At 34.4% G+C, this 23,126-nt stretch overlaps 1 protein-coding gene across 1 annotated transcript; it reads right to left on the bottom strand.

The window, feature by feature from the left end:
• Positions 1-12,614: 12,614 nt before the first annotated feature.
• Positions 12,615-22,612, bottom strand: LOC115698911 (L-ascorbate oxidase homolog). Its single transcript, XM_030626114.2, has 8 exons — positions 22,215-22,612; positions 22,015-22,124; positions 15,832-16,102; positions 14,602-14,704; positions 14,151-14,502; positions 13,434-13,796; positions 13,253-13,331; positions 12,615-13,134 (listed from the first exon to the last, which is right to left on the bottom strand). The coding sequence occupies exons 1-8, from the start codon at positions 22,365-22,367 to the stop codon at positions 12,922-12,924; spliced, it is 1,644 nt and encodes a 547-aa protein (XP_030481974.1). The 5' UTR covers positions 22,368-22,612; the 3' UTR covers positions 12,615-12,921.
• Between the last annotated feature and the right edge of the window lie 514 nt (positions 22,613-23,126).

The raw sequence follows: 23,126 nt of genomic DNA, 5'->3' as shown, positions 1-23,126 counted from the left end.
TAATGTAACCTAAACAATTAATGATTATTAAAGTGTATACACGTAAGTTTTAGAGATAACTAAAATGTATCTCACATTATATAATATAAAAGTGATACTTTTTTTTTTATAAAAAAGTTACTTATTGGTTTCTTATCAACATCATAAGTAATCAAAAGATTACATTTGAAACGCAGGAAAATTAAAAAAAAAATCAGAATTAGTTTCATTTCAAGCATATTATTTTAGAATTAAGGTATTTTTTAATGACGTGGCAAGATATTATTGTAATTGAGATTTGTTAAGTTATTTTTTGTAATTATTTTATATTTTATATATATTTTTAAATTAAATCCTTTTTAATATGTGTACCACATATATATATATATATATTTTATATCTAACTTATGTTAGCTTAAAATAATCAATATGGGCTCATATATATTGGTATATTATTATTTGAATTTTGATTCACATCAAGTGATTATTTTTGTAATTGTAGGTCATAAGTATTAAAGTGTCATAGACTAAATGGGTAGATACCTTAAGCGATAATTCTACTGTATTGAGAGGCTAAATTATAAATACTTAAAATTAATAATCTAGCTATGAGGTTATATACTAGTAGTAATTCCCAAGAAGTAATAGCCAACTCTATTCTCATCTTTTCCTATTAAGAGAAAAAATTAGAGAACCCTAAATCTTGTATTCTTGGAATATCATTACCTAAAGATTCTAGTTTATTTAGATCATCACCAATAATAAATTAAGGTAAGCTTCTGCTATTCATGTTCTTATTCTTTTTGAATTATAAGGGTTATTTTTAAATTTATGTTTATACACTTATAATATATATGTAATATTTTTATTTATAGAATGGAATCTTATTATAACATATTTTATAAGTAATAAAATTTCTACAATTTATTCTCTTTCTTCTTTAATTATAAAAAAGGATAATAGTCATATTGCTAATCAGTTGGGATTGAACTTAATACCATTGCAACCTACTCCCTAGATGATCATTTAAAAATGTGGGAACACATATTATTTCATCAATCTAGATTTAAAGTAACCATCTAATTGCTTACGATAATTGATTGCTGATTAATTACCTTTCAACAAACTTTATTTTAGCCAACAATTCAAGTTTATTTTTTTGAGTAATTTGTGGAATAAATATCTAAGTTTAACTCTCAGTTACAAATAAATACTTAAGTTTAAATTTTGGCTGCAATAATACCTAAGTTATATTTTTAGAACTTTCCAGGTACTTAATTGTTAAATGTTATGTAAATTGCCACATGACAATCTTTGATTGGTCCAGATTATGAATTTTTATTTTTTATAAATTAAATTAATTTCAATATACTAATAAAAAAATTGACACGTGGATGATGACTTGACATTTAACTGCTAGGTACTTACAGAATTCTAAAAATATGACTTAGGTATTATCACCGCCATAAATTAAACTTAGGTATTTATTTACAACTACGAGTTAAACTAAAGTATTTATGCCGCAAATTAATCTTTATTTTTTAACAAAAGTTGATTGATTTATGCTACACATAAAAAGTAATTTTATAGTTGCTTTTGATTTATTATTTGTTATAAATTATAAGTAATTTTAAGTTTCTTTTTTTGTTTAGTAAATCAAAATATCTTTATATATAATTTACTTGTCAACTATGATTTTTTTTTTTTTTGTTAAATCAGAGAATTGTATTGCTCAAAAATAATCTTTACAAACTAATAGCACCCCATATTTAGGGCCTATTTAATATCTATACATTTTTCCTTTTGCATTGTATGTTTACACTTATAAGGCTTGAAACCATACTCTATCTACATGCTTGATTTTTTTTTTTAGTAAAAACATAGTAATTCTTAGTTTTAAGTTCCCTTTGAATTCTTCCAAGAGACTGCTGGAGGATAATTGTTCATCTTTTCATATGATGGCATTTCTAGTTTTCCAAATGCTGTAAACCATAGAAGCAACAGCTGCTACCAGCACTTGCTTCTTAAAGTTGCTTATCTTTGCCTTGCCTATCCATCTGACCAGTTGGGGAAGATTGTTATTCCTTGCATTCCATGGCAGCCAGCTTTTAATCTCATGAAGACAATGATCAGCAAATCTGCATTCAAAGAACAAGTGCTAACCATTTTCTTTCTGCTCTTTACATAGGCTGTAAATCTCATCCATTTGGATACCAAATTTAACCAATCTATTCTTGGTTTTTGTTAAGCATTGCCAACCATAGTATGAAACTATGCTTAGGAGTATTTAAACTTGCCCAAATCTCATGACTCCATTGTAACCTATTTTGAGAAGGACAAAGCAATTTATATCCTACTATTATAGAATATCTTTGCACATGAAAAACAGCAACATCACTTTCATCTTGATCTTGTCTACTTCACTCCTTAGCTTTCCTATGATCAGTATATCATCAACATATAAGAGTAGATATACATGATCATTGTAGTACACACAGGGATCATACTTGTTTTTACTAAAACCAATTCGAATCATGAACTCATCAAATCTTAGATTCCATTGTCTTGGTACTTGCTTGAGACCATATAGCGACTTTTTAAGTAGACAGACCTTGCCTTCTGAGTTTTCTACTTCCAGGCCTTCAGGAATTGTCATGTAAATTTCTTCATCTAACATACCTTGCAAGAAGGTTGTTTTGACATCCATTTGATCCACCTCATAGTCAAATTTTGCAGCCAGAGCCATCATGATCCTAATTGATGTTTGTTTAACAACAGGGGAGAAGATATCATTGTAATATATACCTCTTTTTGACTGAATTCCTTTGCTACAAGCTTTGCCTTGTATCTAACCTTGCCAGTTCCATTATCACTTTCTTTCTCCCTAAATATCCACTTGCAGCCTATGACTCTTTGCCCTTTAGGTCTTTTCACCACAATCCATGTTTTGTTCTTGATCAGTGAGTCCATTTCTTCATTGATTTCCATTAACCATTTCTCTCTAGCCTTGCTCTAAATTTCTTCTGTATAGCTGATGGGGTCTGCATTCTCAATCTCTTCTGCAAAAGCAAAGGCAAAAGCTATGCATTCTGATGCAAAGTAATCTGCATAACCAAGTCTGTCAGAAGCCTTTGTTTGTCTTCTTTCTCTATCCCTTGCAAGTTGATAACTTCTTAGATTCTCTTGAGTGGCATGTGTTTCATCATCAGATTCAATCTGAGCTTCTCCTGTTTTTGGTAGAGGTGCTTCATGTGTGTCAGTTTCTTGACTAGTTTCATTGTGATCCACCTGAACTTGTACCCTAGCATTCATGATTGAGTTCTGTCCAGGTTTCATTACCATTTCATTCTCCTTGAATACCACATCTCTGCTGATAATACATTTCTTATAACCATCCTCTAAACACCATAGTTTATAGCCTTTCACACCATCAAGATAACCAAGGAACAAACATTTCAAGGCCCTAGGTTCTAGTTTGTCTTGTCTAACATGATCATAGGAAAGACATCCAAAAACCTTTAAGTGATCATAGTTAGGCTTGGTTCTAGTCCAAACCTCTTGAGGTGTTATGAAATTTAGTGCAACAGAAGGACATCTGTTGATTAAATAACATGTTGTTTTCACAGCTTCACCCCAAAAATGTTTATGTAATCCTACACCCTTCAACATACATCTAACTCTTTCAAGAATGGTTCTATTCATTCTCTCAGCCAAACCATTATGTTAAGGTGTTTTGATTACTGATTTGTGTCTTTTGATCCCAGTCTTGGCACAGTAATCCTTGAATTCATCTGATCAATACTCCAGTCCATTATCTATCCTCAACACCTTTAGTTTTCTTCCTGTTTGGTTTTCCATGAGCTTCCTCCAATTGTTGAATGTTTCAAGAGCCTGATTCTTGTTTCTCAACATGAAAACCCAAACTTTTCTACTAAAGTCATCAATGATACTCATGAAGTAGTTAGTGTTGGGTTTTGTGCTCTAAATAAAATCAATTTTAATATAATCAGATTTACTAATTAATAAAGATCAGAAATCATTTTCTGTTGCATGGTTCACATGATTTATTTCATGATTATATTTAATGTATAAATTCTATTAAGTCCAGAACATATTGTTCATAATTATAGTGTTGTCAACACAGTGGAATATAATCATGATTATATGTTCAAAAGTTTAATTCCCTGATTTGTCAGTTCACTGGATTTAGACTGGCATGATAATCAGCGATAGGTATACTTACACCTTGGATAAGTGTTATGTCCTTTCCAGGGCATTGATAAAGTTTACCAGTATCGGATGTATGGAGTATACATTGGAAGGGAACGATATCGAACTTGGATTAGATATGATAAATTTACCGTAATATTTATTCAATTCAATATCACCTAGTTGATCCTAGATCAAATGATCTTAATCTTGACATGATTAGGTTCGATCTCAAGAGTGTTATTCGTGTTCTTTGATTTGTTAGTTAAGCTTACTTTTTGGTCAGGGTGACACGTACATTTTGGGAACATGATAGTACAATTGAGTGGGAGCGCTAAACATAGATATGGAATCTATAGCTTCAATAGGTATTTAGAAGTGAAACGATGATTTCCTTCGAGCTTGGCTGAATAGAGATAAATGTTTGAGATCTCATTTTAGTGATTATATTAGTTCAGTAAAATATCATTTATAGGTGACCAAGTGTTTTAAGGATAAAATACATTGAAAGGGTGTAACGGTAATTTTATCCCTATGCAATGTAGATCATCTATAGAGGATCAATGATTATTGGGATTATAACAATGGATGATTAATAGCGTATCTATATCATGGAACATATAGAGCGTTCTATGTAACTGAGAGTGCAATTCTAAGTTCTACGGTGGATGCAATGAGGAATTAGTAAGTTAGTGAATTTACTTGGTAAATTCTAGATCTGCTTATTGGAAGCTCGGTTATATAGGCCCATGGTCCCCATAATAGTTGAGACAAACTGCTTGTAAGACTCAGTTAATTGATTTTAATTAATCAATTATAATTCTAAAATTAGACTATGTCTAGTTTATGAATTTTTCACTAAGATATGGCTTGATTGTAAAGAAATAGTGTTTTGGGGTTTATTTGTTAATTAAGAGACTTTATGGAGTCTAATTAATAAATATTATAAATGAAAATTTTATTTTATAGTTATTTTAATTATTAAATAAATAGTTTTGGCATTTATAGGGTTGATAGTGCAAAAAGTGGTATTTATGAAAAATAGGTAAAATAGTTGGGAAAAATGACAAAACCCAAACTTGAGTGGGGCTCATTAAGTGGGCAGCCATCAAGTGGGTTTTCACCCTATTTTTATCATTTTTTTATTCCTAATAATTCAACCCTAACCCTATTGAAGATGGTATAAAAGGAAGGCTATGGTCTCTTCATCCAACTAATGCCTCCAAAGCTAAAAACCTAGCTTTCTGATGAGACCTCTTCCTCTTGAATTTTCGAAACACTAAGTCTTTCTTCACAAAATATTATTCAGCCATTAGTGATTGAGTAAGTGCCCACACACATCAAGTTGGTCCTCAATCATAGTGTGTAAGACTGTGAAGAATCCAAACACAAGGAAGGAGTTTCGGGCTCAGATCTTGGTGATACTCTGCTACAGAAAGGATACAAGGGTTAGAGATCTGAGTGGAAGGAGTCATTTAATTCCGTTGCACCCACTGTAAGGTTTCTCATAACTTTTATGTGTTTAAATTACATTGTTTTAGAAATTCATATTAGGATGTTAAAAACATACATGGTAGTAAATCTAGATCCTGGTAAAACAATTCCAACAGTTAGCACCTCCAAGATTTTGTGTCCTCGAAGGACCCCATAGATCTGAATGCACATAGTTGAGTGGTTCCTTGGTGACATGTATGCCAATAGGAAATTTCACGTTACAACTCTTGCCTAGTACACATTCTTCACAAAACTCTAACTTTCCATTCAACTTATTTCTTAAAAGGCCCTATTTATCTAGTTCAATTAGGCCTCTTTCACTCACATGGCCTAATCTCAAATTCCATCTTGGTTTGATCACCACCTTTGTCATTCACAGCAACATTTGGTGTTCCCAACACTGCCTTCCCATTAAGAACATAGATACCATTCCTAATATCTCCTTTCATAACTATCAATGAGCCTTTGATTGCTCTAAGAGACTCATCAATCTTAATGGTACATCCACTAGTACCTAGTTCACCAATAGCCAATAGGTTTCTTTTGAGTTCAGGGACATACCTGACATTCTTGACTGTTCTTTTGATGCCATCATGCATGTTGAACAACACAGATCCAATTCCTTTGATCTGACAGGCTTTGTTGTTTCCTAAGAGAACATTTCCTCCTTGTATGTCCTTGAATTCACAAAACAGGTTCTTGTGAGGTGTCATATGAAATGAGCTGTAACGCCCTAATGCTAAGGCACGCTACAGTGCTTTTTCAATTATTGTGCAAACTTTGCTAATCAAAGTAATTTCTTGAAAAACGTGTCAAATTAAAATTTATGCTTTAAACATTAAACTTTTATAAAATAATATAATATTTACAAATCCCGGGATCCCGATTTCAAACTTTTGAAAATTTACTGTTTAAACTTTACATTCAAAATATACAAGTACTGGGTCGCACAGCGACTTTCAAAATATAACGCCCAGATGTCCCGAGACCGAACACTCCAGGTCGCGCTGCTTGACATGTACAATCTCACCCGAGCTCAGGTTCACTCCTGTTCAGCCTTCGCCTTTCCTTTACCTACACATGAAAGCAGAAACTGTGAGTCAACAGACTCAGTAAGAAATGCATATAACATACCATATAATTTCCGACCTGTAAATAGGCGCCCATACACCTATTTACAGAGCTTAACAGATGAGCATGAACGTTCAATACCAGGGTACAACCACTATACCACATACACAACGTACCTAGCTGTACGAGTGTTGGTAGGGTTCATTCCAATCAGTGAGTAACACTGAGTGATGTACCACACACCTTAGCATTTTCCTATGCTTGTGTTGGTATCACTGTATCGTACTCAAATCAACAACAATCACTGTACCAATACACTCTATAACTTAATCATACAAGTGTTGGTAGTGTTTAACATAACTCAAGCATGCATATATAAACACATATACACACATTCAGATAATCACATCATACATTATACACAGTTCTTACCTGTTTTCCAAATTCAAGTGTGCTGGCCGACCTGAACGGAATTTACGTGCTAGATGGATGCCCTAATCACAAGAATGATAACACAGATGAGTGACTCGCCAAATCACTTTCCGGGACTTAAAACCCGAAACTAAATGTTTCTCTATCAATAAACCTCATGGCAAAACCCTATATAACCCAAAATTGGCTAAAACTAGGGTTCTGGACAAATCCCCAACAGTGTATCGATCCAACCGTATCCCTGCTTCTGGTCACCAACCTGGCCGACCATGGTACAGACCACCCGTAACCGAATTCCTCATCCGAAAACCCAAAAATTTGTCCCCCTTGATTCAAATCAATTCCAAACTTTACCAAACTTTCCAAAAGATACCTAAACAATGCATACACAATAAAACCCAGCCAGTATTTCACAGAAAAACACAATAAATATCAACTTGCCATTAAAGCTTTAAAGCTTTGAACTCAATGTTCAAAGTTGCATAAAACCAACCATAAACCTCAAAACCAGCTGCTATGGGCTAAACTCAACTCATACTAACCCTAGAATTCAAACCAAACAAATAACAAACCCTAACAACTCCTAAAACACAATTTCACTACTTCAACTAATTCAAAACTTGAAAATTAGAGAAGAGGACCATTAGGGCTTACCTTAGGTTGATTTCCCCCCTTGAATTCTTGCTGAAAACTCAGAGAAATGGAAAGAAAATTGATGCTTGCCCTAGGTTGTCCCAGCCGAAAGAAAGAGAGAAGAGTCCAAGAGAAAATGGTTTTTTTTTTTTTTTCTAATTCCTTTTTCTTTGATTTTCCAAATTGGGAAAGAATTAACTAATCTTGGCTGAAAGTAACCTTCCTAGGTGTCAATCAACAAAAGAGCCACCTATCTCCTATCCCTTTCAAATGACAAAAATACCCTTAGACTTAAACTAAGGTATTTCTTTGAAACTAGGGGTAAAATGGTCAATTTCCATAACCCCGCTCAAACCCGATAATTTATTTTCTCTAAAATATTCCCCACTATAAAATAGGGTTCTAAACTTACTCATGTGATTATCTAGCCATCCATCGCATTTTCCGTTGTCGCCGAGCAAAAATTACAAAATTAACATATTTCACATATAAGCTAAATAATACCCCTAGAGTTTAATAAAATCTCCTAAATTGAGAAATTATAACTCTAATATTTATTTCTAAATATTGGGGTCCACATTAAAATTTAATTCACAAATAATAATAAAATAATAAAAATTAGTGCTAATTGCCTTTACTAATTCATAAACTAGAGCGGTCATTACATGAGCACCCAGAATCTAGTATCCGTTCTTCACCAGATTCTTTGCTAGACACAACTAACACATCTACTGATTCATATCCATCTTCTGCAACATTAGTTTCACCCCTTTCTTTGCTCTTACCTCTGTCATTCTTGGCCTTTAATGCTCTACGTTCATCTCGAAAATGTCCTTCCTTCTTGCAGTAGTAACAAAACTTTCCACTCTTGAACTTGGACTTTGCATTGGATTGGCTATGGCTTCTGAACTTATTCTTAAATTCTCTTTTGTCAGTTCTACCTCTTACAATGTACATGCCATCATCATTTGAATCCCCTCAATCCTCTATTTTCTTTTGAATTAAGAGCAACCTTTACCTCTGACATAGTCAATGTATCCTTTCCATAGAGAATCGTGTCTACAAAGTGTTCATAGGTTTTAGGCAAAGAACTGAGCAAGATGATGGCTTGGTCCTCTTCCTCAATCTTGACACCTATGTTGTTCAAGTCAAGAACAATTCTGTTAAATTCATCCAAATGATATTCTTTTCTTTCATCCATTTTCATGGCATAGAGTTTTTTCTTTAGATACAATTTATTGGCCAAAGATTTTTTCAAGTAGGTGGAAGCAAGTTTGATCCATAAACCTGAAGCAGTAGTTTCATCTGAGACTTCTCTCAAGACTTCATCTCACTCAACAAAATGGCACTGTGAGCCTTTGATTTAGTGTCCTTTTTGATCTTTTCAATTGTGATTTCTGCAAGTCGAGTAGGATCAATGGCTTTTGAAATGCCCTGATGAACAAGTAAAGCTTTCATCTTGATTCTCCATAGACTGAATTCGTTTGTCCCTGTAAACTTGTCTACTTCGAATCTTGCTGATGACATTTTCAGGTTGAGTTCTTTGAATCTTGAACCAGTTCTTGAATGTTAAACCTCTTCTCCACCTTGCTCTGATACCATTTGTAGTGCATCCAAATTCACCTCATTCAAGAACATACACAACAAAGAACATTAACATAAAACCAGAACTGAAAATGTAAGCTCAAAAACCAGCAATGGATAATCAATCAAGCATGAATTATAAACTGAACTTTTAATGGTAATGAACAGAAACTAAAATGGTACCTTTCTTTAACGAGGTTCAAACACAAATTAGAGTAATCTGTGCCTACATCCCCGGGAAACAATCAGCATATAATTCTTTATTGATGAAGCAATTATGAGTACAAAGTGTTTGATTTAAACCGGTAAGGTCAAATATAAAGGAGTCTAGCTCCTGACCTTCCCTAGTCACTCTGTCTCACTCTCTCTTCTTTGTCTCAAATCTGTTTTGTGATTGTTATGGAGAGAATGAAGGTGAAATGAAATGACAATGGTGAAAATGAAGCTCTACTCTGGAAAGAGGAGCCAGCTGATATTATATAGCAGTAGGTAGTTACAACAGATTTACATAACAGAATTAGTACAGCTGTTCAAGAGAGACTAACTAACTACCTAACCTCTACTGACTAACTAACAGAAAACAGAAAAACAGTTAGTCATTACTATCTCTAACAGTGACCAGGACTTCTGAACGGTGTGACCAGGACGGCCACACAGCTGGCAAATCGGTCTACTTCCACGACCTCCACGATTTGTGTTCTGTCCTCTACCGCCTCTGTAAGATCCTCTGTATCCACGACCGCCACGGCTTCCACTATTGATGGATAAATTTGCAAGATTGGCTTGCACATTGTGTAGGGCTGATGCTGAGAGTTGTTGCAGACGAACTTCATGACTGTGAAGCATGAATTGAAGTTCTTGAATGGTGAGAGGTTCAGATCGTGAGGTGAGATTAACCACAATTGATTCGTATTCTGAACCTAGGCCTCCAAGAATGTATAACGCAAGATCCTCATCTGTGATAGCTTGATCTGCTGCTACAAGACTGTCAGCATACCCTTTCATCTTGAGGATATAGTCATCGATGGTTGAAGAACCTTTCTTGGTGGATTGGAGAAGTCCACGAATTTGTAGTAGCCTCGCTCTGGATGTGGTGGCAAACAGTTGAGCAAACACCGTCCATATCTCCGACGATGTGCGACAGTTAATCACATAACCAAGCATGGGTTCAGTAATTGAGTTCATCATCCAATGCATGAGAAACTGATCTAATCGAAGCCATTGATGATATGCTTGGTTAGGAAGATTACCTGCAGTTAATCGAGCTGGAGGAGGATTTGTTCCGAGGAGGAATCCATCAAGATTGTATGCTCGAACAGCTGCAAGAACCAGAGTGCGCCAGAACGTGTAGTTGGATCGATCCAGTCGAAGATTGAGGGGGAGTAGATTGTTGTTGGGAAAGGATGTAGGAGCTTCTGCTTCTGTAGGTGTATCACTTTGAACAGAGGTTTCTGTGTCTTTGGACGCCATGAATACCTAAGCATCTGATACCATGTTATGGAGAGAATGAAGGTGAAATGAAATGACAATGGTGAAAATGAAGCTCTACTCTGGAAAGAGGAGCTAGCTGATATTATATAGCAGTAGGTAGTTACAACAGATTTACATAACAGAATTAGTACAGCTGTTCAAGAGAGACTAACTAACTACCTAACCTCTACTGACTAACTAACAGAAAACAGAAAAACAGTTAGTCATTACTATCTCTAACAGTGATGATCAAAATTCAGCTCACTAAATAATGGAAAGGGGCAATTATATATATAGCTTTGACAAAGTAATTCCCTCCAAAACTAACTAACAAAACTGTCATTTAAAATGACAAAACCCGAGAGCGCCACTTGGCACTTATAGACTTATGTTAAAAATACCACAATTTCAAATATTAAATCTAGCTTAATAAATTTTTATTATTGACCAAACAATGACAATTAATAATCATGAAGAACACTTGAATGAACAATGATAATTTAGCTTAAGTAATGCATTTAAAATTGAAATACTATTACATAAGGTTTTTTAACCATTTAATTCTCAATAGCTTAGCTCATAGCTAAATTATTAATCATAAACCAAATCATAAAAACCTTATGTGTCATAGTATTTTAGTAACTACACGATTTCTTAGTTATCCATAAAAATATCGCTAATTAAGATTTTTACCTCCAAACTTTGACACCAAATCATCTGAACTTTTCAAGTCGTTAAAAATTTCTCCTGAACAATTGAGATTGTTAAATTTAAAAACATTGGTCTAATTTTACTAACAGAAGACTAACGTAACTAAAAATTTAGGGACACGATTCGTTACATATCAAAGTTCAGAGGACATGATTTAGTTGATATCAAAGTTCAGGGGATATAATTAAGTACATAGAGAATCAAGACATTAGTAAAATTGAACGGAATTAGGTAAAAGTCCTTGAATCCAATAATCTCAATAGTCCGAAAGAAATTTTTAACGCCTTGAACAGTTTTGGAGACATGATTCAGTACATGTAAAGTTTAAGGAGCAAAAACCTAATAATCTCAATAGTCCGGAAGAAATATATATCAAAACTTTTTATTACATATTATTTTAAGGGATATGATTTTGTCCCGTGATGTACTTTCACGGAATGTATTTCGTGGTACATTAGATAGGTCGCAGGGTACATTAAATGAGTGTCAAGGTACGTTTTTACTTTTTAACCCTAATTACCCCTAGATCAATCTCAGCCGTCAGATCAAATAACTCCGTCATCTAACGGTTGTCGTACTTCACGGAGCCGTACATCACGGATTACAATCCGTGAAAGTCCAATAACGGTACAAAATCATATCCCATTATTTTAATTTCAAAATATTTATTAAATAGAATACCTAATATTAAATATTATTTCTAATAATTCAATCCAGTCAAATCATGCTGACTAAACGATCTCTAAATATAAAGTTAATTCAAATTTCATAAAAACAGTATTCAAACGTCAAATTACGTCAAATTACTCGTGCTGTACCTTCAACTATATGAGGACATTAAAAGACAATAATATTTGAAGTCTCTTTTTCGCCTGAAAAAAATATTTGAACCCTCTCAAGTTATTATGCCAATTTCTCAATTATGTAGACATAAAGAAAATAGCAAAAAAACTTTTTTTTTTTTTTTTTTTTTTTTTGAGGAAAGAAAAAGCTAAAAACTTTAAATGACTATTTGCACAGTTGTACAAGAATTAATTGATAATTTATATGACTCCTCTCATTAGATATGAAAGCTCAACACAAATGAAAAACGATAATACAATCGGTTCTAGATTTAGATATAGAAAAAGAATGAGCCCTCGAGCTGAGGACATAAAATTAAGTAGTGTTAAGGCACATACGCATTAAATCAAATCACAATGAAAAACTTACCCAACCAAGAATATAATAATACTAATAAATAACTGATCTAATCTTCTTCATCAACTAAGGCTTGGGTAGACCTTCCTACCCAAACCGTAGATGTCTTTCGAAATTGGCTGACTTGCCTTTTTTCATTTAAAGGGGTCGAGTATGTCTTCCACTTGCTCTTCCACAAAGAAGTGCATTCTTTGGAATTGGGTACTCATCCCTCAAAGAAGTTGATGCTGTATATACACGCAAATATAGCTGTTGTCCCAAATATTGTCTAGCCCAGAACTCAGACCTCAAGTTCCACATACCCACATTGTCCAATGCCACATGTATGGCAGTCCATGACTTGGGATATACCTGCACTCACCAATTCAAGTATGTCAAACTCACACATTAAATACCATATTTATGGAGTTGCAACTCAAAACTATTTAAGCTTATTTATTTTATTTGGTTTTTTCAAAATGTCTTATACCTGAGTGGTGCAACGTGAAACTGCATCTCGGAGATTGTACTGATTCCTACTAGACGGTGTCCACTGCCCCCCATCCATTCTGCCACCAAATAACAAATAAACAAAGAGGTTTATTATAAACAAAACACTTAGAATAAGAGAGAAAATGTACAAGTCAATTGTAAATTATTATTTGCCTTACCCAACAACAAAGAAAGAGTAGCCATCCAAATGCAAGCTCTGTACTATGTCCTCATTGTTTTGGAAGACGAATTCAACAAAAGTTCTATAATCAGCTCCAAGAACAGCTGTGTCAAGGTACAATCCTCCACCACTAGGCCTATCAGCAATGCTTCCCACTCGAAAGCCTCCAAGTTTGAAGAAGTCAGCAAGCTTAAGGGGAGTATCACTTGGGATGAAGGACACACTGTTGAATCCATATCTTTGCTTGCCGTTTATTTGTCCTGCGGAACTTCCAAGTACAAAGGTTTTGACCAAGGGTATGAGTCCATAGTGGTACGACCCTTGTGGGTTCGGCCTTGGCCCACTTGCTGTAAGATTTGTCCTGAAATCAACTTCCATGTTTAGCATACATAAAACATAATATTCCATAACTATTGACACTGCTTAATTCTAAAATTTTATTAGGAATGAACTGTTCTCCAAGAAAAAAAAACTAATTACTTGCAATCTTCATAGTCGCTTAGTATATAATTATTGATTATTTTACAAATTTCACATTTCATGTTGTTAGAGTTTAACAAATAACACATAAATAGACGTGCAAATGTGGCCCTAAGTGTTATGTTTGTAGATTGGTTTGGTTGATCAGTTATAATCACAGAATGAAGACTCAACAAACACGGGTCACATTAGGTAGGCATAATAATTATAAAAAGGGAGAAATAAAATGGAGTACCTAATAGAGCGGGCCTGGTTCAAAGACCAATCAATTTGGATGGTGGGGCCACCAGGAGGTGGGCCAGAGACTTTGCCAGCAGAATTGCTATAATGAAGAACACCGGTTGTGGTGAGGTAATTACGGCCAGTGGTGAAGCGAGAGGAAACCACTATGTAGTAATCTTGTCCAGGCTGGTCTGCTGTCACCAAAACGGAGTACGATTGGCCTACGTGTACATCCAGGGATGAGTAGGTAGTCTGGAGTGTGTGTGTTCCCTCCACTTCTACCAACTTCATTTTGTGATTTTGAATGCGGAAGTTTAAGGAATTTTGAAGCCCAACGTTTGAAATTCTAAGCCTGTATGTTTTTCCTGTAATGGGAAAGTTTATGTATTTATTTATTTACACCATGCCCAGAAATGAGGGAGCTTTATTACACTGCATGTTAGGCTAATTTAAGAGCTTATTACCTTGGTCAACAGTAAGAGAGTAACCATTAGGACCACGGCCATTGATGAGAATGCCATCAGGAGAAGGCAACTTCCTACCCCTATCAAGATGAGCTTTCAAATCCTAAACACAAACACAAAGTATAATCATCACTTAAACATCCAATATATAATCGAGTAATGGAAGACAGACACGGTCAACTCATGAAAGGGAGATATTCTTTAAACGACTTGGAAAGGGTTGAAACGACAACTTTTGAAAGAGTTATTTTATTTTTACCACGCGGTCAATGTTAAAATTCTGCTCCATTCAATACTATGAATTTAAACCAAACACTTCATGACTTTTTTTTTTTTTTAATTTATGTATATAGCATGAACTTTTTTTTTTTTTTTGAAAGGGATGTATAGTAGAGACTTAAGACAACACAAGTGACCCATTCAAATCAATAAATGAATGAAACGAATAAGCATGGCCACTGACCCGCCATGTGCAAGATTTTAAGTGCAGAAAAATAACAGAAGTTGCCATGATCTAAACATTTAAAAGTCACAATTAAAATACAGTTAGAAATTTGCCCCGCGCACCAAAGCAGTGGCAATTACAATGATGATATCGTTGACTCTTCTCTTGTATATATGAAAAAAAGAAAAACAATTTCAACTAGTTTGGCTTCGAAGGCAAGCGATAGATTATTTTAAAATTTTAAAATCTTATAACTGACATGAGTAATTATGTAATCATTTAACTTCTTCTTTTAAAAAAACTTCTACAACTATTACTACTACTAGCTAAATTTAAATTAAATAGTTATAGATGAAGTCAGATTTGATCAAAAGCAAGTAACATGGAAAAAATACTTTTCCTAGCCGAAAAGTAGTGGTGGGTCAACTCAAATCATTATGGGCAATGAACAGTAATCTTGACTTTTGCTTAGTACAAAATTTTGAGAATAAAGGGAAAAGAAAATTATGTTTTACCGACAATGGAGATGGTTAGGAACCCAGCTGTCAAAAGACACAAAAAGACAAAAACAAACTATTATTGTCCATCTAAGAACATGTTTATCACGGCCACAGTTAATTTCCTCCTAGCTAGCACTGACCACAAAAAAATATTATTTTCTAATAAACAATTGGCGGTGGTATTTAATTTCAAACTATCAATGTACCTAAACAAAAGTAGATCACATGCACATAAAAAAAAGGACTGATAATAAATAAATAGTTTGTCTAAGGAAATGTGCTAACCGTGTGGTTGGACTTGTACCAGTCCCCAATAAGAACTGTGAAATCACCAGCAGGGTCTGGAAAAGGAACAGGGATTCTGGGCCTGCTAAGGATTCTAATACCTCCAAAGCCACCAGCAGCTTTGTGAAATGCAAGGGAAGGGAAATAGTAAAAACTCCCAATCTGATCCTTCACTTGGAGAATGTAAGTGAAATTCTTGCCTGGGGGTATTGGGCATGTGGTTCCCCATACACCATCTTCAAAAGAATTCCTCCTGTTTTGAATTCCATTCCTATAGCCAAACACAAAACGACATTACTTCTCTACTAGCCAAAAATTTAAGCCCATCACCTAAAATAGTTCATTATTAATTGTGCATTGATATTTGAAGTAGAAGATTTAAGGCAGCTAATAACAAATTAAAAAATTGACATAATTGAATTGATGGCTACCAAATTTGCATGTGCAAAGTAAACCCCACCGTGCAAGTGCCTCATCTCATTTTTTGGAAGGTACCACATATTAATTCAATATAGAAGTCGGTGGCCAAAATTAATAATTGAAAATAAAAAGGGGAAACCCGCACTATTTTTTCTACTTTTGATTTTGTGTTTGGTCTTGCTGGGATATAAGTTGGACTAAGATGTATCAAATTACCAGGAATCGAGGAATACATCGAAATTGCAAAAATAAAAAAGCGATTTCCTTTTAACCTCTCATACTCATAATTCTGCCAGGAATTTGGATTCTATTCGAGCGCTCTTTACCTTTGTACCAGCTGTCCTTTTTTTCCATCAAATAATAATTATTTTAAACAAAATGAAAATGAACTTCAAGGTGTCAATGTTCTAATATTTATTTATTATTAATATACTAATCGGATAGATACTTAATGTTTCCTACTAAAAATACCACATTAAATTAATCCTGTTGGTTTATTCAATATTAAACGGGTCCGGATTGAGCTTTTGACATCGTTATTATAAGGACCTATATGGTTTGTGGGACCCATCTTGGAAACAAGGCTTTGTTTTACGACACAGATTTGATAATGACCAAGAAGACATACGTTTTCCTATATAGAAATTTCCCAATGGTGGAAAACGAGTCACGGACAGACTTTTCATTTTGCCTTGATTATTGGAATTTGATCAATAGGGAAAAGGGAATATCAGTTGACAGAAACATATGAAACTTCCAGATCAAAAATAAAGTCACTAACCAATTTTTTTTTTAACAAAATCACATGATTATGTATAGGCAAAACAATATCATAATTGAAAGAGAAAAAAAGAAAAGGTATCATATTAGCTAGATGTTGTTATATCAGTCCTAAATAAACCTTCTACCTAAAGACTAAGATGACATGGCATGTATTAAGACACTTCTCTTGGCCTCTCTTGTTTGCTGCTGTTTTTCAGTTATTTTAGTTAATTCTTTCTGTTATGTAACAACCTTTTGTAACCAGGTTCCTTATGTTATAAAAGGAGGCCTTGGATCAATTTTTTTTTTAGTTAGTGCAGAAATAAGATTGAGTGAAAATCAGGGAGAGACTATTGTATGGTGAGGTTTTATTGTATCTTGTAGCAAGAAGGTTAGAGATGAAAGAGAGAGGAGCAGAATTGAGAAACCAGAAAGAAGCAAGGGTCTTCAAGGGTGTTTCCTAAGTGCTCTAAGTTTCATTTGAATATTGCTCAAGGGAGAAAGATCACCATTGTATCAAGTTCAAGTTATCTTGAACCAAGTTTGTAATCTGCCATTAATCATAGTGAAAAGGATTCCTTGAAGGGAGTTCAAGGGGAATAGGCTCTCTACCAATTGTAGAGGAAAGTTCGAACCCCTCTAAATCCTCTTGTGTCTTTTATTTTCTTTTCTCTGTTATTAATTTCTTGCTGGTTTTTATTTTTCTGGTTTATATGTCTTATTAATTTCATATTTCAAATCAAGCTGAGGTTGTTAATTTGTAACAAATGGTATCAGAGCTTGCGGTTTATGTTTCATAAGTTTTTCAGCTTGACAACATTGGCATCAAACCAGAAAATAAAAGAATAAGTGTTTGAATCTTGGTCTGAACAGAAGCTTCAAGAAAACCAAGAATCAGAGTTAAGGGGAGCAAGAAATCATGTCCACTGCCAAGATGGATATAGAAAAGTTCAGTGGGAAGAATGACTTCTTCCTTTGGAGGGAAAAGATGAAAGCTCACCTTGGAAACATGGGATTAGATGAAGCTTTGAAAGGAGAAGATAAAATGTCTGCAACATTGGAAAAATCCAAGAAGGAGGAAATTCTGAAAAAGGCAAGAAACACCATAGTGTTGAGCCTTGAAGATGAAATCTTGAGGAAGGTGGTTCGAGAAGAGACAGCAGCTGCAATGTGGAACAAATTGGAACAAACTTTCATGACAAAATCTCTGCCCAGCAGGGTTTACTTAAAACAAAAATTCTATGGTTTTAGAATGGATGAAGGTAAATCGATTGATGAAAATTTAAATGAATTTACTAAGTTGTTATCTGATCTTTGCAGCTTAAATGTTACTATTGAGGAAGAGGATCAAGCCATATATCTCCTCAACTCTCTACCACAACAATATGATCAATTTAGGGATACAATTCTGTATGCAAAAGATAGTTTGGTGTTGGAGGAAATCATTGGGGCAATCTATTCAAAAGAAATGTCATTAAAGAATAGTGGAAAGCTTTCAAGAACCAATGGGGAAGTTCACTTCACAAGAGGAAGGAACACACAAAGATCCAATAGTCAAAACAGAAACTACAGCAACTCAGGGTACAAGAAGAAAGGAAGATCTACTTCAAAAGATTCAAGTAGAGATGGCTCTAAAGAAGATAATAAGTGCTATACGTGTGGGAAGACAGGCCACTACAAGAGAGACTGTTATTTCAATAAATATAAAAACAATAACAGGTTTAAGAAAGATGGTAAAAGTGGAAACAAGCATGAAGATCATGACTCAGCAAACTTTACAGATGGCTATGACTCAGGAGAGGTTCTAATGGTGGCATCTAAGTGCTCTAATGACAAATGGATATTAGACTCAGGCTGCACTTTCCACATGACATACCAAAAACCATGGTTAAAGAATTTCAGACCTACAACAGGTGGAAAAGTAATTCTTGGAGACAGCAATACCTGCAACATAGAAGGAATTGGAGATGTTAGCATAAAAATGTTTGATGGCATCATCAGAACACTCAAAGATGTAAGGTATGTCCCTAAACTCACAAAGAATTTAATATCTGTTGGAACTCTAGATGATGCAGGGTATACAAACAAAATTGAACATGGAATCATGAAAATCAACAAAGGTTCTATGGTTGTCATCAAAGGAGAAAAGATTAATGGGCTGTATTACTTGATTGGAAACAATATGCATGGAGAGGCAGCTGTAGCAACAAATAAAGAAGATGAGAAGACAGTCCTTTGGCATAGGAGATTAGGACACATAAGTGAGAAGGGCTTGAAAGTCATCTATGATCAAGGGCTGCTAGGAAAGGACAAAATCAGCAAGGTAGACTTTTGTGAAAGCTGTATTTTGGGTAAACATCATAGATTGAACTTCAAAGTAGGTAAACACACATCTAAAGGAATTTTAGATTATGTGCATTCTGATCTATGGGGTCCAGAAAAAATCCCAACTCATGGAGGTAACTCTTATTTCATGTCTATTGTAGATGATTACTCTAGAAAAGTTTGGATATTTTTGCTGAAAACTAAAAATCAAGCACTTGATAAATTCAAACAATGGAAGTTATTGATTGAAAATTTAACATGGGAGAAGGATAATAAGCTGCAAATGGCTTTTCAAGGTAAAACCAGGAATGGGGGAAGATGAACAACCAAGGTATAAGGCAAGGCTAGTTGCAAAGGGCTTTAGTCAAAAAGAAGGCATAGATTTTAATGAGATATTCTCACCAGTTGTGAAGTACAAGACAATAAGAATTATGCTTGCACTGGTTGCTCAATATGATCTAGAACTTGAGCAAATGGATGTCACTACAGCATTCCTAAATGGAGATCTAGAAGAAGAAATCTTTATGGAACAGCCAGAAGGCTATGAAAAAGGAAGTGCTAAGGACTATGTTTGTCACTTGAAAAAATCCTTATATGGATTAAAGCAGGCACCAAGGCAATGGAATAAAAGATTTGACTCTTTTATTACACAACATGGTTTTGTAAGAAGCATGTATGACACTTGTCTATACTACAAAGGTTCAAGTATTCTTCAAGCTGAATACCTTCTACTATATGTAGATGACATGCTATTGATTAGCAAAGAAAGAACAAAGGTAGAAAGAATTAAAGAGATTCTGAAATCTGAATTTGAAATGAAAGATTTGGGGGCTGCAAGTAAGATACTTGGGATGAATATCCAGAGGGATAGGAAGGAGAACACTCTGTTTCTAAGTCAGAAAAACTACCTTGAAAAGGTAGTTAGCAAGTTTCAAATGAATGGCTCAAAACCTGCTACTCAACCTCTGTCAAGTCAATTTCAGTTAAGCAACAAAAATTGTCCAAAGACAGAAAAGGAGAAGAATGATATGAAGGACATACCATATTCGAATGTTATAGGTTCTCTCATGTACTCCATGGTCTGTACTCGACCTGATATTGCACATGCTGCAAGTGTTCTAAGCAAATACATGGGGAACCCAGGAAAACTTCATTGAGGCTATGAAGTGGTTACTAAGATACATCAACATGACTACTGATCTGGGATTAAAGTTTAAAAGAAATCAAGACACAGTTCAGATAGAAGGCTTTGTAGATTCTGACTTTGCAGGAGATAGAGACTCAAGAAAATCAACAACAGCCTATGTATTTCTAATTTCAGGAAATTGTGTCAGTTGGAAATCACAAATTCAACCTGTTGTAGCTCTTTCAACCACAGAAGCTGAGTACATTGCTGCAACAGAAGCTCTCAAAGAAGGTCTATGGATTCAAGGCATGTTAAAAGAGCTAAAACTCTATGTTGGAAAAGCTACTGTTTTCACAGATAGCCAAAGTGCTCTATATCTTTGTAAAAATCCTGTCTTTCATGACAGAACAAAGCATATTGAAGTAAGGTATCACTTCATTAGAGAGAAAGTTACACAAGGGCAAATCAACATAGAAAAAGTGCCTAGTGAAGAGAACCCAGCAGATATGGGAACAAAGGTTTTAACACTTAGCAAGTTTCAGTACTGTGTGAAACTTCTAAGTATGGAAAAAGGCTAATCCGATTGTCACCTAGAACCATGATCTTCAGGGAATTTTTTCTTTCAAGGTTTATCTAGAACTGAGGTGGAATTTGTTGTTATATCAGTCCTAAATAAACCTTCTACCTAAAGACTAAGATGACATGGCATGTATTAAGACACTTCTCTTGGCCTCTCTTGTTTGCTGCTGTTTTTTCAGTTATTTTAGTTAATTCTTTCTGTTATGTAACAACCTTTTGTAACCAGGTTCCTTATGTTATAAAAGGAGGCCTTGGATCAATTTTTTTTTTAGTTAGTGCAGAAATAAGATTGAGTGAAAATCAGGGAGAGACTATTGTATGGTGAGGTTTTATTGTATCTTGTAGCAAGAAGGTTAGAGATGAAAGAGAGAGGAGCAGAATTGAGAAACCAGAAAGAAGCAAGGGTCTTCAAGGGTGTTTCCTAAGTGCTCTAAGTTTCATTTGAATATTGCTCAAGGGAGAAAGATCACCATTGTATCAAGTTCAAGTTATCTTGAACCAAGTTTGTAATCTGCCATTAATCATAGTGAAAAGGATTCCTTGAAGGGAGTTCAAGGGGAATAGGCTCTCTACCAATTGTAGAGGAAAGTTCGAACCCCTCTAAATCCTCTTGTGTCTTTTATTTTCTTTTCTCTGTTATTAATTTCTTGCTGGTTTTTATTTTTCTGGTTTATATGTCTTATTAATTTCATATTTCAAATCAAGCTGAGGTTGTTAATTTGTAACACTAGACATTCTCAATCACATGGTAAAATAATATGAATCACACGATTATTACGACTGATTTAGGAAAAGTCCATTGAGCTTACATTATTCTAGTCTAAATGCTTGTAAAGTAAGATCAGCGAGTGTAATGTAGTCTTCTAAAAATAGCTAAAAGTAAAATAAATTTATCGGTTATTAGAGAGAGAGAGAGAGAGAGAGAGAGAGAGAGAGAGAGAGAGAGAGAGAGAGAGAATGATTTGGTTTACCAAGATAGGAGAAAAGGCTCGTCCAAGCTGTTGTGGACATTGATAATGAGATTGTCGTTAGTAACCGAATGAATATCGGGGCCAGGAAATTGTCCATTGATAAGAATTCCCTGGAAACAAACAGATCGGTTCCATTGCAGTCAGATCAGATCGAAATAAAGAACAGTTATAATAATAATAATAATAATTTAAACAGGTACCTGTTGGCGAACACCGAGCGGGTAAATGTCACCATAAGTGACATTCCAGTCAAAGAATCTGTAAGGATCTTCAGCCCTAACAATGGCGAACAGAGAAGTGATGATACATAGCAGAGCGCAGAGTTTAACTCTCGCTAAGCTTATTAGCGCCATAGAAACTGAATAAAATTGTTCAGTTCGTTTGTTACTTTAACAATAGTGTTGTTTTTGGTTTGAAGAAAGAACCAAACAAAAAAGAAAAAGTAGAGAAGAAGAATGGTGTGTGTGTGTGGATGGAAGAGGAAGAAAAACAAGTGAGTGATGGCACGTATTTATGTGAGTGCGCAGTACAGAGAGAAAGAGAAAAGAAGAGAAGAGAAAGTGTTGTGTAGCCGCAAAAAGAAAGAGAGGGAAATAATATATAATTTTTTTTAGAAAATATTATAAAATGAAAAAGAAAAGGGTGTCGGTGTGGTGGGGTCCAGTCCGCATACACTCTAATTAGTTACAAGTTACATCTATTGTATCAGTAATTTTAGTATTTGGTTTGGTTGTGTTGTGTCTTCCGCACATGGGATTGTAAACTTTGTAGTTTGGCGCCACACATATTTTAAATTCTAGATTGAGAAGTTTAAAGAATGGAGATTATTTTTGAGTGAAAAAATCTGTTGTATTGATTGTAAGTGTATATTACTTTAGTTAACCTAAGTATATACATATATTTAGATTAGATGATTGGTCCAGATCATTTTATTTTTATTGTTTATTTAAATAGTTGCAAATTAAATAAATAATAGTTTAAAATTCATATTTTAGTTAATTTAAAATAAAAATCTTTACTATTCAAACAAAAAAAAATCTTAACTAAATTCTAAGGCTTTTTTAAAATAAAAATCTTTACTATTCAAAAAAAAAATTCTTTAATTAAATTCC

The sequence above is a fragment of the Cannabis sativa genome, chromosome 8 (assembly GCF_029168945.1).
Source record: "Cannabis sativa cultivar Pink pepper isolate KNU-18-1 chromosome 8, ASM2916894v1, whole genome shotgun sequence".
Classification (NCBI taxonomy): domain Eukaryota; kingdom Viridiplantae; phylum Streptophyta; class Magnoliopsida; order Rosales; family Cannabaceae; genus Cannabis; species Cannabis sativa.
Note: the sequence above shows the minus strand (reverse complement) of the source record. Positions and strands in the feature narration are given on the sequence as shown.